This window comes from Rousettus aegyptiacus, unplaced genomic scaffold, assembly GCF_014176215.1.
Source record: "Rousettus aegyptiacus isolate mRouAeg1 unplaced genomic scaffold, mRouAeg1.p scaffold_m13_p_2, whole genome shotgun sequence".
Classification (NCBI taxonomy): domain Eukaryota; kingdom Metazoa; phylum Chordata; class Mammalia; order Chiroptera; family Pteropodidae; genus Rousettus; species Rousettus aegyptiacus.
In genome coordinates this window covers 8,227,815-8,246,630 of record NW_023416295.1, presented here as the reverse complement: position 1 = coordinate 8,246,630, position 18,816 = coordinate 8,227,815, and the positions used below count along the sequence as shown (strand labels likewise).

The 18,816-nt window shown below is 37.7% G+C and overlaps 1 protein-coding gene across 15 annotated transcripts in view; it reads left to right on the top strand.

Annotated features, from left to right (window-relative positions):
* Positions 1-18,816, top strand: part of MFF (mitochondrial fission factor) — a 32,535-nt gene that overhangs the window by 6,922 nt on the left and 6,797 nt on the right. For 4 of the 15 annotated variants that reach the window (XM_036236547.1, XM_036236546.1, XM_016118899.2 and 1 more), the window contains 6 exons: positions 2,934-3,022; positions 5,647-5,721; positions 9,588-9,746; positions 13,412-13,444; positions 15,038-15,097; positions 17,923-18,007. In XM_036236547.1, the coding sequence (XP_036092440.1) occupies positions 2,934-3,022; positions 5,647-5,721; positions 9,588-9,746; positions 13,412-13,444; positions 15,038-15,097; positions 17,923-18,007 (501 nt within the window). The remainder of the gene's footprint in view (positions 1-2,933; positions 3,023-5,646; positions 5,722-9,587; positions 9,747-13,411; positions 13,445-15,037; positions 15,098-17,922; positions 18,008-18,816) is intronic. The other 11 variants (XM_016118897.2, XM_016118902.2, XM_016118901.2 and 8 more) reach the window with 7 other exon arrangements.

Genomic DNA, 18,816 nt, shown 5'->3' with positions numbered 1-18,816 from the left:
ATGGTCCCGTTGACCCGAATATGGCAGTCTGGACTCGTAAGGCGTTAGTAGCAAAGGTCAGATCTCGTCTCTGTGATGATTTCTGTAGTTGCAACTTTTTCATTACAGCTTCTGAATTTTGTATCGTCGTCAGGCTTGTAGGAGACAGTGTGCAAATGTACGTTTTTTTGGTGATGACACTACCTATGTCTCTCTTCACATGGCCCTTGCCAAAGAGAGTAAAGAACCCAGAGAGCATAGGGAGGTGCAGCTTCCCAGCGCCAGGTGCGGCCTCTTCCTAAGTTGGAGGTTTCTGCTGAGTTAGCAGAAACAGATATACTGACAGATACAAGTCTGGACATTCTAGATATTTGCTTGGTGAAAAGCAGTCAATTCAAGTGTTCACATGGTGAAAAGGCACTAAGATGCTTGCAGAATTATATCTATTTGACAAACACTTTTTGGGGCTTTCGTTAAGACACTCCTTTGGAGGAGACAGTTCCTGCATAGTGGTATGAGTGCGGGAAAGGCACCCAAACACAGAAGTTACAAAGTTCTCTAATATCAGGGAATAGCGAAAGTTATGAAGATCATTACACAAGACAAAAACTATCACAGCGTGCTCCCACTTCAAGGCCCAGCTTCTCAGCTCCCCAAAGCGCCCACTGGGGATCACAAGTGTGGATAGTATGGTCTCGGAGTGAGGATTCAGCCTTTGGTATTCTGTTAGTTTTTCTTTGGATCTTTCTGCTTGCATCGTTTTAGACACTTATACATGCCTGGTATGAAGAACCGATGGAAAACAAGCCAAGCACTTTTCTGAGTGATTAAGACTGAGTGAGGAAAAAAGTTCGTGAGGATTACCCTCAGGAGACCTAGGCTTTAAGCCTAGATGGGGTTTACTCCTTCAGTAAATGTGATATTTAGTCAAATGTGATAAATGCGCCTCGTATGCGACACTGCGGTAAAAAACTTAGTCTGAAAATTAGACCTAATTTCGAAGGCCTACTTTGCTACTTACTAACTAACTACATAAAATTGGGTAAGTTATTTAACAATTCCAAGGCTCAAAGAGAAAATGAAGATAAAAATAATGCCAAGCGCATAAAATTATTTTGAGAATTAAGGGTAAGAATGCATGTGGTGTGCTTAGCATGTGTTCTCGTTTACATTAAAAGCACAATGTGTGTAAATATTATTATGGAAGTTAAAATCCTATGGCAAGAGCCGGATCCTGAGATGCAGAGATGAGTTTCTGAGATGAGTACCAGCTGCCTATTGAAAGGAAGCAACGGTGATGATCTGTGCTTCACGGCCGAGAAGGATCAGGGGGCCCTCAGCAGTCAGCCAATGAGCAGAGAATGGGAGAGGAACCAGAATTCTAGTAGCTTTTAGAAAATGGATTGAAATAGAAGGGCAGTAAGGCCCTCTGTGCTGACAACATTGCTGATTCATTCAGGTGTTACTCAGAATCACTCAAGTGAGACCCCCGAATCATTTACTCCGCAGTAATCATTTTACAGCATATTTAAGGTTTCTAAGCCTCAGCACTATTGACATATTGGAGCCGATCATTCTTTGTTGTGAAGGCTGTCGTTTTGCACTGTAGAATATTTAGCAGCATTCTTGATTTCTGTCTACTAGATACCAGTAGCATCCTCCAGGTCATGAAAATCAAACAGGTCTCTAATAGCCAAAAGGTAGGAGCAATCCAAATGTCCATCAAGTGATGAATAGATGAGCAGAATGTGGTACGTCCACATAGTGAATATTTTTCAGCTGTAATAAGGAATGTACTTGCACAGGCTCCAACGTGGATGGACTCTGAAAACATTATGCCAAGTCAAAGAAGCCAGACAGAAAAGGCCGTTTATGTGATTCCGCTTACGTGAAATGTCCAGAATGGGCAGAACCACAGAGATAGAAAGCAGATTACTGGTTGCCCGGGGCTTGGGGGAGAGGGGAGTCGGGAGTGACTGCTAAATCACAGTGCCTAAGACGGCCATGAAACGGTGGCTGCACTTTTTATTCTGCTCATGAATTCTGTGGGTTGGGAATTTGCAGCAGGCGTAATGGGTAAACTTGTTTCTCTTCTATAATACATACGCTAGGAAGTCTCAAAGACTAGGGCTGATTTCGACAGCTCGAGGCTGCAGTCATCGGCAGGCCTCGTCACTCACGTGTCAGTTGATCCTAGCTCTTGTCTGGGACCTCAGCTGCTGCACCTACCCGTGGTCTTTCCGTGTGGCTGCTTGGGCTTCTTCACATTATGGTGCCATTTTTCCAAACATGAACAATCTGGATAAAAAAGGCAGAAACTGTATTGATGTTTATGACCAAACCTTGCCAGTCACCTCGCATCGTCTGCAGCAGTCACCAGCCCACCGCGTGTCAAGGGCAGGCAGCAGAGAGCCCACCCCGAAGTGGAAAGAGGCCGATGATATCTTTATGAGAAGAACGTGCGGGATAAGGGGTTGTGGCTGTCTCTGTAATGCCAAAAACCTTTATGCTAGTAAGGCTGTTTTTTCAGTCCAGTTTTCACCTAATCAACCAAATCTGAATCTGTTTAACTCCAGAAGCCAGAAACATTTGTTTGTAATATAAATACATCCCGTTTCCTATAGTATGTGTGCCTTTAAAACCTGTTGGGAATTGTTCTTAAATAATAAAAGTATATTACATAAATTATAATAAATAAAAATATTTGTAGTTGTACCACAGAAGACTGATACTTTAAAAGAAACCAGAAGGGAACTTTTTCATGAAGTAAGCATTCCTAGGTTTATCTGCATTATAACAAGTAGAGTTTTTTAAACGTGTGTATCTGTAATGTACATGCCTAGCAGCCATTCTTCGTAAATTTTGTGAGTGTCCCTGAATTAAAGTTCTTTTGATGCCAAACAGCTCCTAGGCTACTAAGAATGTTTTCTGTTGCTTTTCTTTGTGCCTGACAGGTCCGTGCAGTCGGCAGGCTAAAAAGAGAGCGTTCTATGAGTGAAAACGCTGTCCGCCAAAATGGACAGCTGGTCAGGACCGATTCCCTGTGAGTAGAGCCATGGACTGTCATGCCTCCTTCATAAGTTTTCTCCATATATTGTCTGCCTCTTTTTTCTCTAAATAATTTACTTTTTTTTTTTTTTTTACTTCCAAATATTTTTTTTTTTTTAAAAAAAGGAGGAAGACATGGATATATGTTTTAGGCCTAAGATCCTGAGGAAAAAGTAAATAATTTACTTCTAATAGTGTATGAAATCTGTTTTGCATTTACAACAGTTTTACATATTTGCAATACTTAAAACCTGACCATTTTGTTAGTTGTGAGGATTTTTCAATAACATCATCTTCTATGTATTTGGTAGTCTTCTGTAAGTCTGATTTGCTTATTTGAGAACTCTTCCTTAAAGTATACTTAAGAAAAATTGATAAATGTAACTGCTCAGTTCTGTACATTCTTCAAAACTGTTTATGTAGCATGTAGGTTAAAAAAATAGAAGGAAAACATTTTATTTAAGGAAATGTCTATTTTCAAGTTACTCAGCTTATCATAAGGTTGTGACTTAGCCCTTTTCAGCTCTGCTTCTGATGAGCTGTGCTAAACAATGTAGCGTAGGCAACCGGGGCCTTTTTTTTTTTTTTTTTTTAAACTTTCCAGGGTTATTTTTTTAGCTCTCTACCTACTGAGTCATTGAATTAGTAGATCCCTTTCATTTTCCAAAAATACAAGTATATTGTTTAAATGGCTATCTGTTTAAGCCATTTTTTTTCTTATTTGGTTATATTATCATACCCTGATCTTAAAGTGCCCCTACTATAAGATGTTTTAAATCAGGCAAGCGCTTTTTGTTATTTTTTTAAAAAATAACGAGTTTTTACAAATAAAATTGCCTTTTAAAAACTGGCCCGAATTTTAAGTCTCAAAGTCATTGGTGATTGTGGCTTTTATAAATGGATGATGTAGAGAGTTTGTGTAAATTAATATTTCTTCCTCATTAAATTGTCGATCAGTTATCACAAACTCATTTCTCATGAACCACATTTGGTGCCTAGCGTTATGCTGGCTTCTCTGGGAACTGAAGAAGAATCAGATGATGTATCTCTGTTTGTAGAGCTTGCAAATCTAGATGTTTGCAAAGTAACGAGAGCACAGTATAATTAGGCCATTGATATTAACCCGCACCCCGTTCTAGTTCGGACCTGACTGAAGTGTGTAGGGATGCGGGAGGTGCTTGATGGATGCCGAGTCTCCCTGCTCTCGTCTTGGGTGCAAAGGAAACTGTAACTCCTCTTATTTCTCAGGGAACCTTGAAATGCCCCCTAACATAGTTATAGTTAGCCTTAGGGTTGTACCGGAAGATAGTAAGATGAACTCAATATATGTCTTCTTCAGGGAAGATTTACCTGAAGGGTTCAGCCATTATTAATATGTAATTTTTATGATACCTGTATGTGTCCACGAAGGTATCTGGTTGGCAGTGATGTCAACCAGCCCGTGAAGTCATTTTCTAGACTATTTCGAGGCGTATTTTACATATGGTGAAAAGCTATATAGTTTATGGCTAAGGTAGCTTCTTTATGCTTCATGTTATCTGAGAGTGATTAAACATAATCTAAGAGCTTTCTTTATTTTCTTTTTGTAATACTTTTTAAGGCAGCAAAGATTTTTAATAAACTTCTCTATTACGTAAAGATATGGCTTATTTAGGTCTTTAATTACTTTGAAATTTCACATTAGTGAAATAAAACTATTCTAACATAGCATCGCTTTTTTTTCCTCATGAAGTATAATTGATAGCTGAGTTCAGTTAGAAAGAAAGGAAATAACTCTTATTATGTATAAAAACTAACCTACTGTATGATTTAGAGTAGATGATTAGTTCATAGATATTTTTGCAATTACCAATAACATAATTTTCTCACAACAGAAAAGATTAACAGAGTTAACTAATATTCGATTTCTTTTTTTCTTTAAGTTGCTTTCGTGGCATTTTCTAGATGTTTAATAAAACTGAAAATCTCATGTTTTCCTTTTTGGCAGTAAAAATAACATGAATATATAACTATATTTTAACAATGAAATGCTTACATTACTTAGCTATACTCTTTGTTATGGTAGCTAACGTATGTTACTATGTCATGGTAAGATATTTAACCATCTTTTTGTTAACGATATAACCTTGACTTTTCTTCTCCTACCGTTATTAGTTTTACAATTTATACTTGAATTCATACTTGAATTTATACTTGAAATCTACATTTAATTAACTTTAGGAATTTCATGTTAATGAACTTACGTAACGTGTGTTTAATGTTGGTAATATGGTAAGGAAGAAACTAATGACATAGCCATGTTTTACCTCTACTAAAGTAATTATTAAACTCTTGCCGTCTTTCCCTACTTTAGTCTTTGTGATGTGATATTAATTATGTGTCATGTGCATGAACCTTTGCCTGCCTTTGCTTTTATTCCTTGGCTTTAAGAATAGAAGTACATATGTGTATAAGAGTAAGAGAACTGGCCTTTGTTTTCCTAATTACTTTCAAGAGATAATAGGATTAATTATGGTCAGCTATAGTAACAAACATGGATTCGACCAGTAGAATCGTATCTAGCTTTTTCTCTGTGTTATAAAAGCTGAATATGTAAAAGAAGCATAATTATTATTTAAGGTGGCACAGATCAGATTCTGCCCCAAGAAATAAAATTTCAAGGTTCCAGGCACCGATTTCTGCACCGGAGTACACGTAAGATTTTCTCTGCTCTGCTTTTCGCAAGTAGGAGTTGTTTTTATTTTGCAGGCTTATGTTATACTAATATTTCACCAGGCAATTGGCATATAATGTTACTAATTCTCTTACTGCTTGCCTTTTTAGTACCCCTATTTCAGGACTGTCACTGTCATCATACACTTTGTTAAGGAAAAAAGTAACTAGACCAACTAAGGAAGTTATGACTTTGAGTATAAAGGTGAAAGTAAAATGGAATAATTTATACGAAGGACCAAGCATCCTTCTCCATTTTCTTTACTTTGCCTCATCTGGCATGTTAGTTCCCCACAGATTCAACTCTAACCAGGGTCAGTGATCCCAGTCTTACTTTAAATTTTATTTAGCACAATATCTTTTTTTGTTTCATTTTGACCCAGAAGGAGACTGTAGTGTGTGGTTTGTCATTGACTTTTTTTTTTTTTTTTTTTTTTTTAATTTTATAGATTAAAATTATGCCTGGAAAACCGTTTTGAGATTCTGAAATCCAGGGCAGGGGAGGGGCGGGTTCAGGTTCACCAGCAGAATTTGAGAATTGCTGTGTCTGATAATAAGTCGTCTCCCTCCCTCCGGTTCTCTTATCAGCTTCTAGGGACCAGGAAGTTGCCATACATAGTGGCAGCAACAAATTAAAGTTTTCTCTTTACTTAAAAGTTCAAAAGAAATGACACAAATTTGTGTTTCCATGAAAATTCTCCCCCTTTTCACTATTTTACCGTCACTGGGTTTTTGTTTGTTTGTTTTTTTTTTTTTGGAAGAGCCTGGAGTCTTAACCAAAGAGGTTTATCCTCACAGTTTGAGAAACATTCCTATGAAAACCCTTTGGGAAAGAGATACTTGACTTTGGGCTTAACTCTTAATAATGACAGTAATGCCAAGTAAATTTTTATTTAAATTTGCATTTTGACATTGCCTGGTGGTGTTTACTTAACACTCATGTAAGATTTCATGTAAGCATGAGGTAGAGCTGTTACTAATGAAGTAACAGGTATACATCAGTGCTTTGTTAAAAATTTCCTAATCTTTTATAGAAATTGAGATTTTGTTATAACATTACTAGGATTAATTTATCATCGAAGAACATTTTTATTAAATTACTACCATGACATTTGCTTAAATAATCTCAGTGCCTTTGCAATATGTTTGCTTTTTTTATTTTTCACAGTAATTCACTTGTCGAAAAAAAAAATTTGCTCCACCTTAGTTGGGTGGATGCGTAGACCGAGATCAAAGTCAACTCTAAAGCACTCACTGTTTTCTCTTCACAGTTGATGCCCATGGTGGGTACTCCAGCTAACTGATTGCCAAAATTGGGCTTATGCTTTTTTATTCTTAAAATTATTTCTAAAAAGATTTGCAAGACTGCTTAGAGCTAAAAAAAAAAAAAAAATTGCTAAAGTATTTATTGCTTCTAATTAGGGTAATTTTGTTCATCCTACGATTTAATCATTTAGTTCATCTACAGACAAACAAATATTAACAATCAAGGGAATTTAATCTGTACATCTACTGCTGTCCAGAGTGTCATCAGTTTAAAAAGTACTTTCTGTTCTGTTTTCACTGTTTATGAATAAATTAATAAAAAGTTAAATTTCTTACTAATTTTTAAAAGTTTAATGTCTTTTGAGAATCCGTCAAAAATCCAAATATATTTTTTATGTTGATCTGATGAAATATTTTTACTCGTATTGGTAAAGACTTCATTTTATCTTTTCTTTCTACATAAATATTTTTTCTCAAGTTACAGTGGAGCATCATATAACTTTTTATTCCATTACCATATTTCAATTTCACCTAATCATAGAATCTTAGAATTGGAATTATGCACTATTTTAGAAATCAGTCTTCTGTGCATTCCATCTTAAAAATTCTTTGCACTTCATTTGAAATTAGTTTAAACTTGATTACTTTATAAATACACCTGATTTCCTGTACACCAACAGAAAATATTTCTACTTTTAGAACTGTAAACAATTCCTATTGCTTTTTCTGGCAAAGCGGCTTCTCAGAGAAAGTAACTCTTTTGGAATTTTTAATAGGCAAAAATCCATCAAACTTTTTTCATAGATTCGGATTTAGTTTATCGACATTGTCACTATAAGATTATCCTAAATATTGATTAAATGTATTAGTTGTTTACGTTGACATGGAACAGGCTGTTTTTATTCCTGCCTGTTGTGACACTTCTCTGACATGAATTCAGTCTGGTTTCTCACAAAGCAAGAGCTTTGGGTTTTCCCCATTGTACGTAAAGGGAATTCCGAGTATAAGACTCGTGCCTAGACTTTGTGTCCAGATATACTGCTTTTTTGATTGCCCAATATGGGTTTTGCCAAGTATGATGGGTCAGTTGATAAGTTGCCTTATGTACATTCCATTAGTCTGCATCTGAAAGCTTGTGTTTATCTTGATACCATTAGGCCTAATTCTTATGGTGACTCAGCCCCTACAGACCCATTTCCCAGTATACCGAGATTTGACTTAGATCCCTCTCTTCTGAGTCGTCTTTGGAAAACAGGGTTTCGTATTTATTGTGCGTCTCACCTTGGCTCACTGAGACATTCAGAGTTATTCACAGAAGTGCGGAGATTTTGTTTTTGGTTTTCTGGGACTCTGCGAATACCATTAGATGACAGCTGCCCTTTCAAAAGTTATCCCACTTATTTTGTGGTTTCCAAACAAATACATGTTAAGTTAGAAAACATTACGTATGTCACAATAAAAGAGTTTCTTTTTTCAGTTGTTCACTGTCTGCTCCACTTTCATTCTTTTAGACATAATGCACAAGGATGAGGTTTAGTCTAGGTGTTTTGCCCTAACATTGAGAAAGAAGTGTTCAACCCACATCCCAGGGTCTAGTTCTTTTATGACAAAATGTCTTATTGTAACAAACCTTCTGACTCTGAAAAACCAGATGCCAGGTCTTCAAACAGCTGATTATGCTCTAACACTAAACAACTCTCCGAAAACACTGATGCCAATTTTAAGAGTTCGGGTTAGAACTGTGAAATGGCCCCATTCAAATGTGTTTAGCTTTCAGGAAGCCCTGGCACAGGAGCTAACGAAATGGTGAGTCTCCACTAATACGTGGAACAACGTAAGATTACTGTGGCTGAGAAGCCCGGAAATGGTTGTGTAACATCCGTCTGGATGATTTAAGAGGTATCCTTGCCTTCTTTCACTGTATTCACAGAATTGGGAGTAGTTTTATGTTTCAGTTATTTACCTAGAGATCATATGCTTTAATACAATTAAGAAATCAGAACGCGCATTATAGCTTTCTGAAACTTGAATTCATCTTTAAATTTACTCATTGTGAACTCATCTTGCTTTCATCTTTGTGAAGTATTAGAAAAGGCATTTCATGGAATCACTTTTGATTCACATGTTTAACCTTTGACACGCATATACAAGAATTTTCTCTCCTACTCTTCTGATCATCCATAAATCGCAGTGCAATGTTGATCTTTGGAGGTTTGGTTTACCGAATTGGAATATATGTACCAAGTAAAGAATGCTGCTTCTCCGAAGCCAGGGGTTGAACACACATTGCTATTGTTCTCTTCCCTCTCTGAAGTTCTTTCATATTCTGTTTGTTTAATTTGATGTTTAAGGCTACTCAGTTACAGCTGCTGCGTTTTTGCTAGTCTTTTAAAACAATGTATTAACTTATTTGGTTTGACTGTTGTCTTGGGGGAAAGTGATGGGAGGGAAAGGGGGCAAGAAAATTAAGATAATTCTTAAAAAAAAAATGTTTGGGGAGACTGCTCAGCTGAAGTTTTATGAAAATCTGACTTGAGTGTTTTTTGTTTTTTTTTTTTCGTTTGCTGTGCTTATGTAAACAGTGTGACACCGTCGCCACAACAGGTTCGGGTCTGTCCTCCCCATATGTTACCTGAAGATGGAGCTAATCTCTCCTCTGCTCGTGGCATTTTGTCGCTTATCCAGTCTTCTACTCGTAGGGCTTACCAGCAGATCTTGGATGTGCTAGATGACAATCGCAGGTGATTGGCCGTCAGAGACTCTTGCCAGCTTGACTGCATATTGTTTGGCTCCTTGTAGCGGACTGTGGTGTCTTCCTTTTATGTTTGCACCTTTGTCTCTTTCTAAGACGCGGTGGTTTGAAACAGTTTGCTTTGCTTTCTTTTAATTTGAAATTGTTGTCCAAAATTCACATTTCACAAGATTCTGTTAGCTTCTCTTCAGTCAGGGAGAGTATTCAGTTAATTACTACACTGGAAGTGTGATGATTTTTTTTTAAAAGGCTTCGTCTACCTCTTCTGAGTACTCGATTCCATTTGGGGATGTGCCGAGGGATACTGTGGATTGACTGTGGGCTGTTGAAGTGAAGCATGCTCATTTTCTTTAGTAAGTCTTTTGATGTCATCATTTATGACACTGATGTGGTTGCATTAATGAAGCAGATTTGAGAAGATGACGTCACTGTAGCCTCTAGGACATTTTTTTTTTAATTCATTTATTGAAATTAGTTTCAAGTATATAGTACATTGGTTAGACATCTATATAGTTCATAAAACAATCCCCCCAGTTGCTCCCTCCCTCCCCTGGCCCTCCACCTAGCCATCATATTAATGCTAACTGCATTCCCTCTGCTGTGCTCAGGACATTTTTTTTTTTTTTTCATTCCTCTTAATGAGAGATTTCTAGGCCTATATCAAAAATCCTAGGTGCTATTATCTTTTTGATCATACTGATGTTTTTCAGTATTGATAGTTTATTTCACTTCTGAACATCGAGTAAAAGCATTAGTAGAATACTTAGACTTGGTCATATAAATAAATATTTGGCCATTATTTCAAATACTTTTTGGACTTGAATCATTACTACATAGTGTTTTTTTAAGAGATGACGTTTTGGCATAGCATGGGAAGGATACAGGCAGTTTCATTTCAACCGCAAACATTTTTTCTGGTAACTCTTTGAGTCAGTCTTTGAATTTTCATGATAATTTTATTAGACTGTTAATTTTTACGTATTGAGGAATACCTGATAAATTAGCTGGCTCACCCAATAAACCTCATTTCCTACCTTGGGAGCTGATGTGCCTTACAGCTTGCTCTGAGCAGACCTTCTCATTGCGTGCTTTTGTGCCTCGCACAAGCCCAGCTGCCTTCCCCAGACGTCACGAGCACTTGCCCATAACGTTGGTCTGGTGTTTGTGAGGCCTCCCAGAGTTAATCTGGTGGTATACAGCTGGGCCCGAGGACTTACAGCTACGCCAGAAAGAGCTTGAAAGAGAAAGCTCATGGCAGGGGGGAAATTACATGTATATAAATATGTGTGTCTCCCTGTCCCAAGGGAGACCCTTTTATGCTCTTTGAAGCTTCAAGGACCGTCTTAGAGTATCTGGAGTCTGCGAGCAGCAGCACAGTCCAGCAGGAAAAGCAGGGATTCGGGGACTCAGTCCAATTCAGCGATCACCCCACTGAATAGCTCGCTGCACGGTGGCCTTGGACACATTGCTTAGCTTCCCTGGGCCTCTCTGGGGGTAATAACATTACCTTGTTTTTTGGATTCTTGTTTGGATCTTCCCCCATCAGCAGTAGCTTTATTTAAGATATGGGGATAGTGGCCTGAAATGTTTTATTTAGTGTTATGGGGGATCCTTCAAAAGATATCAAATGTAAACTACCTGGCACGAATGAACTCATGTTTCCAAAGGCCTGTTTTCTCCTCTCTCCGTAGATACTGATTTATTCTTTACCAAGTATCCTCTTTAACGTTTTAATTAGTCCAAAAAGGGACCAGATTATTAGGTCAAATTTCACCCTATCAGATGCTATTATAGTGAAAGTGTCTGAAAGGAAAAGGTATGCATCAGTCCTATACCGATGACACAGCCCCAGTACGTTAAAATTCTTTGTCCCACCCACAGTTCAGACAGTGACATGGAACTTAAAAATAGTTGGGTTTTTTTTCTCCATAATGAAAACAAATTTTGCAAGTTCAAAAGTACAAAATCAGAAATCTTACTAATGTAAAAAACTTACTTTGTATTATTTTATTATAAAAAACTTTTAAGCCCTAAGTGAAGATTGATTTATTATGGATTTATTTTTTATTGTAATGAATCGATAACTTTAAAATCCCTTTTCTGGGAAGGAATTATCTTATTCACTTAAAAGAGATTTTAAAAATTCATGAAGTATACTCGGATGAGTAGTTCTTAGCTCCTGTATATATAACATAATATACCATTGTTACCTTGGAGCTTGGAGGATTCGACTCTCATTAGTCTCACTGGCTTGCTTTCATAACTAAAAGGGTTTTTTTTGTTTTGTTTTGTTTTTTAATCATTATATTTAAATCTTTTACAATCTAACCGTTGAACAAGATTTAATCAGAGTTTCAAGCGCCAAATCCGTGTTTATTTCTCCTTTGAAAACTGTCCAGCGTGACTTTTCTGATATAAGAACTAGGAATGTGAAATTTGGATAATGGTCTACGTGCATGATTATAAAATAATACTGCTTATCAACTTTTTAAGTGCTTTTATGTTTCTTGCTCTCTACATCATTTTTTCCTTTCTATTACTCCTGGCTGTTACGCTAATGCAGTATCTTAATCTTTGGTCTTTCGCCATCTCATGTAGTTAAATTAAGCTCGAACTACTTGACGGGAAGGGAGGGAGTGAGGGTGGGCGGAAGGAAAGAGTCTTCCTACCTGTTATATTATCATAAAGCAACACAGAGTCACAGTTGCTCGACAGAAGAGCTGCTTTTAGTTTACACTCTAAGGGACATTGTTGGAAAGTTTATGGCATTTTTATGTCCTCATCTTATGAGAACTTAACATGATCTAGAATCAGTCTCAACATGAAGACAGTGAAATCATAGGTACATATTAAAAATTTGTTTACACAGGTCAGTGCTGTGCACTTGGAAAACTGACGTGTCAGACATTTACTAAAACACCCGGGACAGGCACTGGTGTTCTTTGGACTTAAAATGCTGTTACAATTTAGTCCTCGGCTCCTGAGGAAATGCCCAGGTCTTCTGACATCGGCTAGAGCTCCAAACGTCATTCTCCGATGCAGAATATCAACATACTTAAAAAGAGACTTAGTTCCTATGTAAGAACATTACTTAAATATTGACAGATCAGTCCTGCTTCACATGCTCAAATTTTATTTTTAGAAGGGGCTTGATTCTATAGTTTTTCTTTAGTGAATTCTACCAGCTTTGAGTGACCAGACTAAGAAATCAACGTGTAAATAATTTCATATGTTTCGCAAGTATCCATATAAATATATTACTTGGAAAACCTAGTAGTGCAAAGTTGCAGTCGAAGCAGTGTCTGTTATTTATGATTTGTCTTTTTGAAAATGTGTATAATTCCTAGTCGCCCCATTTATTTGTTTACTATAGCAGTTTCCATTTTTTTAACAAATATCCTATGAAGTCAGATCATCTCTTTACTCAAATATGTCAATATACAAGTTAATGCCAGAAATCGTGGAACCTTGAATCTCATTCCCTTTTGCCACTTTAATTACAAAACATATTGTTGAACATAATACCAAGCTTAAAAAAAGATTTTTTTAATGTATTAAATTATACTGGTGGTAGAAAGTGGTACTTGAATGACGCTTCTAATTTTGCCAAATGCCTGTCTAATTTACTTTTATATTATATGTGTCAATTGCCAGTGTAAGAAGACAAAATGAAATACGTTGTGAAAGGTAACTGTATTATTTTCTGGCTCTGCATCATAAAAGGGAAATCTCTGTGGTGGAATATCGAACACGGCAGGTCCCTTTGAGCATGTTGGTGTGAATGTTTTAAGTAAAGCTTTAAGTAGTAGCACCCAGCTTTGCTTTAGTTCAACATTCTCACGTGAGCATAATGTAAGACCGCAGTCATTAACTAGCAGCAGTTTTCCTAATGCCACAGAGTAAGTATACATTAGCAGGATGTGATTGCTCACTGCTCTGTAGCCAACAGAATGGAATCCTAACATTTCTCCTCAAAAAGTCTCTGAATCTCTTATCCTCTAGGCTCCAAAAATTTAATCAAGCAATTAGGAAACATACAAGCTAAACATGAAAATTTTCTTGAATAAATTGAATTGATACAAAATGGTGATTTGTATTATAGCCAAAATTCTACAGCTGTACCAACTTACAAAGAAGAAAAAACGTAGTGCTTTTGGTCTTAAATGTTTTCTATAATTAAGAATTGCCTTAATATTTAAATTTAGGCAAAACCTAATCAGTACTTAGAGAAGGAGACATTCAAAATAGAACATAATACTTAAATTCCTTATACGAATCCTATACTCCAACCTCCTTTCTCTGTTTAGCATATGTTGCTGATTACTTTTTGGGGAATTGACCAGTGACCCATGGAGCTTTTTTCTGATTTAAAAAAAAAAAAAAAAGATTTATACAGCTGAAACTTATTGGATTTCGTTAACCAATGTCACCATAAAAATTTTCTTTTTTAAAAAATTTAAAAAACAAGATTTATTGGCAAGGCTACCGCCTACCCAGATAAGGAAAAAATTGCCCTCTAGAAATAGTGAACTGAAGCTAAGCGAAAATCCCCACAAAGTTTTCCAGTGCACCTGTCTTCATTTCCAGCAGCCCTGTGTGTCACTCCTGGTTGTCTCTCGAGGTCAGGCTCGGTGTTGGGTGGCACTCCTGTAACGTGCCGTCTGTCGCGTGTCCCTCGGAGCGCGTCCCCTCGGCTCCCCAGCTCCAGAAATGGCGCCTTTGCCCTGGAGAGCTCGGGGTGTGAGTGAGACACAGCGACGGGAGGACGCCAGGCGCTGACCCAGAGGCACGCGGCGGGAGGGAAGCACCGGGGGGAAGGGGCGGGGATGTGGGACTCTTCGTTCCGGGGAGAGAGCTGTTGACAGACGAGCAACCACGATCATGCAGGTGCTGCTAACTGGTTCTCGACATGCTTCTAGGGTCCATGGCGATGCTTTTCTAACTCGAAGAGAAATTACACTTTTTAAACAGTTGTCCTCCGTCTTGAATTTCATAATTTAAAACGTAAGCACTCCCCAGAATTATTTTATATATTGATGCTGTTTGATTGCATAAACATAGCTTCCCCTTCCCTTTGTTTTTTAACCCCTGGAAAAATATTTAATTTATGAAAATCATAAAATGGAGGACGTGTGAGACAGAGATAAAGTACTAGAAATATATTGTATTGAAGCATACACTATAATCCTATTTGACACTTATTTGTCTTGTTTTTGCTTTTATTCTATTACTTCTCTGTTTCCTGATTCTGTCTGTGCCTTCCGCAAACACCTGCCTCAGACCTGTGTTGCGTGGTGGGTCTGCTGCCGCCACTTCTAACCCTCATCGCGACAGCGTCAGGTAAATGTCGAGACGTCGTAAGCAACCAGGCTCAGTGGTTGGCTGAATCTGTGTTTCACAGGCTGTAATGCACGTGGTAGTCATGCCTTTGTATGATAGCTCGGATGTCTACAGCTTTTCTCATGAGTACATCCTGCTTTTCTCCGAGAATAGTGAGACTCATCCGTGACCTTCACCCACCAGGGTACGAGGAAAAATGCTTAACAATTATACAGTGTCATGTATCTGAGATGTTTTGTTTAGATACAGTCGTAATGGGTTATAGGCGATCACGCTAAACACAAAAAATAATCTTAAGTCTTAAACGTTTCATGTGCATCATTTTAATTGTTGCCCGTCATTCTGTCGGTTTTTCTTTTTAGTCGTTAATTGTCTGTAATGTCATTTTTCATTCTGTAGGTAAAACTGTCTGTAAGGAAGGCATCATCTCAAATTCAGGAAAATCAGCATTGCCAGTTCGGGGAAATTAAACATTTATAAAGGGAGTTTAGTTTTAAGAATTTATGTCATCTGTCGACTTAAGCTTTTCTCTTATTTTTGCCCCTTTCACACTTTCACTCATGCTTAACCTGAGTAATTATCTCTCCTCTCATGCACAGAGACAGATAGAATGGCACGTACAAATATTTAAGGTTCTCAAGTGCCAGAATCCCCATTTCCTTCTAGAGGAAAAAATAAAACTTAGTTTTCACAGATAACATTACTGTGATTTTTTTTCAGAGCCAATTTTGTTTGTTTTAAGCAGAAATACATTATCTATAACAGATTTAAAGCTGGCAGCATTTTTGTGATGAGAGGAAGCTGGCACATTCATTTTTTAGGAGGAGAGGAGGGGAACCAGCTTGTCACTAAGAGTTAATCCAGGTTAGAGGAACCGAAGTGTGCCCTTAGAGGCCCCGACCACTCTGCCGACATGTTTCTTTTCAGTGTTAACTCAATCCATTTTAGACTTTCCCTTATGTAGTTCTAATAGTTAGTGATCTTTTTATCTCACTGTGAAAAGTGTGTTCAGCCAGTGATCTGTCTTAGCATTTAATAGAGTCTTTAGTTCTCATAAATACAGCTTTTAGTATAAAACACATGGTGATTTTTTTTTCTGTTTTAAGTTAAATTATATAGTCTTTTGCCATATCCTTAGATTTATTTGCAAATGAAGATTTTTTTTATAGATATTGAAAGCGTTAGTTAATTCAAGATTTAAATTGTGAGTAATCCCTTTCAGAGTTATACTTCATTCTCTGTGTTCAGTCGAGTCATTTTACTTTTGAAGCAATTGCTTGTATTGCTTTTTTTTTTTCCTAAATATTCATCTCATGAGTGACCTCACAGAAATAGGAAAGTTTTATTTTGAGGATATCATGTAGACAAGAGGCATCTTCAACGCTTATATTTTCTAATCATTTAATAATTCTCTCTTAATGTTCAAAGGAATAATTAATTCACATGTTCGTAAACCCATAGTTCCAGCATCTACTAACTTAATAGTTTATTTCTCTAACTGATATGGTTACTCTCAGTATTCCAGGGTATTTATTCTGTTCCCCTGAGGAAAGGGGCAGTTAATGAGAAAGCAAGTTAATTTAACCATCAAAGACACATTTAGAGACTGTTCTAGATGATCTAGAGTCAATACACACCATCTGTTACTTAAAACTGCAGCCTGTCTAGTTATCATCGGTGTTCAGAATAATGACACTGCATGATTAAAATATTTTGGGATTATTTCCAATAGTATTTGAAACAAAAGGACTTTCTGAATAGATTTGTTTTGAACATGTCTAGACGAAAAATATAATTCTCTTCATACCTCTTTGTGAAGTAATGTGCTTTTTATAGTGGAGATTCGCTTGAAGTATTAGAATATATGATCTATGTGCCAATTCTGTATGATTACATAGGAATAACTTTTAAATTCAATTTCTTTATCTTCTCATTCATAAAAGTTAGTTTACCAAAGTAACCATATAGGATTAAATTAGTAAGGGTGTAAACACGTTAGATGCATTGTGTAGTGTGTAAATTGTATCTCAATAAAGCCATTAATTAAAATATATTTAAAAAGTGGAAATCCAGGCAAAGAGGAAGAATAGCATTTGTGCATATTTGTTTCTCAGAAGTTCATTGTCATTCATTTAAAAGTCACTGCCCTTTTAGACGTAACTGCATTTGAACAAGAAGTACTTTTAAAATGCTTTCTCTGGAGTTTGTCTTATTGGCTCCCCAGTATTTTATACACAGTCCGTTAATTATTCATTATTGAGCCAATTCTGGATCTGAATGTCGCGGCAAGATGTTCAGGTGATTTTGTAAATGCTTCTATGTGAGACACAGCAGAAAGTAAGTAAGTGGAAATAAGAAGTAAAGAGTAGAAGTGGCAAGGGAAGAGGCAGTGAGAGAGGACCGGCTCGAGCCCGTGGCCCTGCCGGGGAGTCCCAGCGGGCTCCTGTGGAGCCACACGTGGGCACGTGTCACAGCTGTGTGTCGCTGTGTCCCGGCGGGCCGCTCGCCAGTCCTTCAAGCCAGGGACCCTCGTTAACGATGCCCGTCCTTCTGAGGAGAAAAGCATCTCCTTATTTATGCCTTTAGTCAGGGTTTCTTCTCATTCTTAAAGTTTTAGGGCACTTTCCTAGAATCGAAGGTAATTATCTTAAGCTTTTTTCTCTTCTTTCCTTTATTAGTGACAATTCAGATTGTAAAGTATTTTGATAATCCATATTGTTAAATACTAATCTTTCGAACAATTCTTTGAGCATTACACAACGTATTACAGGACTTGCTAGGTACTCCGAGTTCTTTTCTAATGCTGGATTTTTCTTATCTGCTAGGTATGGCATTTCAAATACAGATACAACGATCGAAGGCGCTTCAGATGACATGACTGTTGTAGATGCAGCTTCATTAAGACGACAGGTATTTAATGTACCAGCTAATAAGATATAATCCTCAGTGACATTCATATAATATTTACGGTGATTGTACGGGGCAGCCTTAAAAAGCTGCCTTGGCGTTTCTACTTCTCAGATATGCCCGGATAGAAATATTTTAATAACTCAAGGCCAATGCCCATGTTTTCACTGACAATAAAGTAGAACCAGTTGTGCAAGAACATAGTGTCTCATGGGGCCAAATAAACATTTCGAGCAGGGGCAAAGGTTATCTTTAAGTGCTTTTCTTTTTTACTGAATTGGCCATAACAGAAAAATGGTTGCTCAACACTGATCAGACGTGAGATCCTTTCCGAGGTGGTTACCTGGCCGTACCTGCTCTGCTGTGTCCGCTCGGTCAGTAGACTTTCCCCCCGTTGGTAGTTCCCAGCCCTTGAATGCTGCGGGTTCGGCATCACGAGAAGTTTCCTCCTTCAGTTTCTCTACCGTAACGCTGATGATCCCATGTACCTTCCTGATGCCTTACAGAGCTCGTAGTGTTTTTGCATAGACGGGCAGGTTGGAGTCCACGGAAACCGGGCTCTGGTATGAAGATTTGCACGTAGAAAGTTTACTGGGGCGTGTTCTCGAGGTTAAGGTCTGTGGGAGAAGGAAAGGAAGCAGGACTGGGCGAAAGGGAGGTAGATGCCGGGCTGCAGTGTAGTCAGGATATGGGCCGTTTGTAGTCAGCCGCCACGCGGAGCCGTGAAGCCGCGGTCACCCTGCAGAGCTGGGGCGCGCCGCCCGGTCGTGGAGCGTGACCTCGGGCGAGGCAGTCACCTAGCCCAGGGCTGT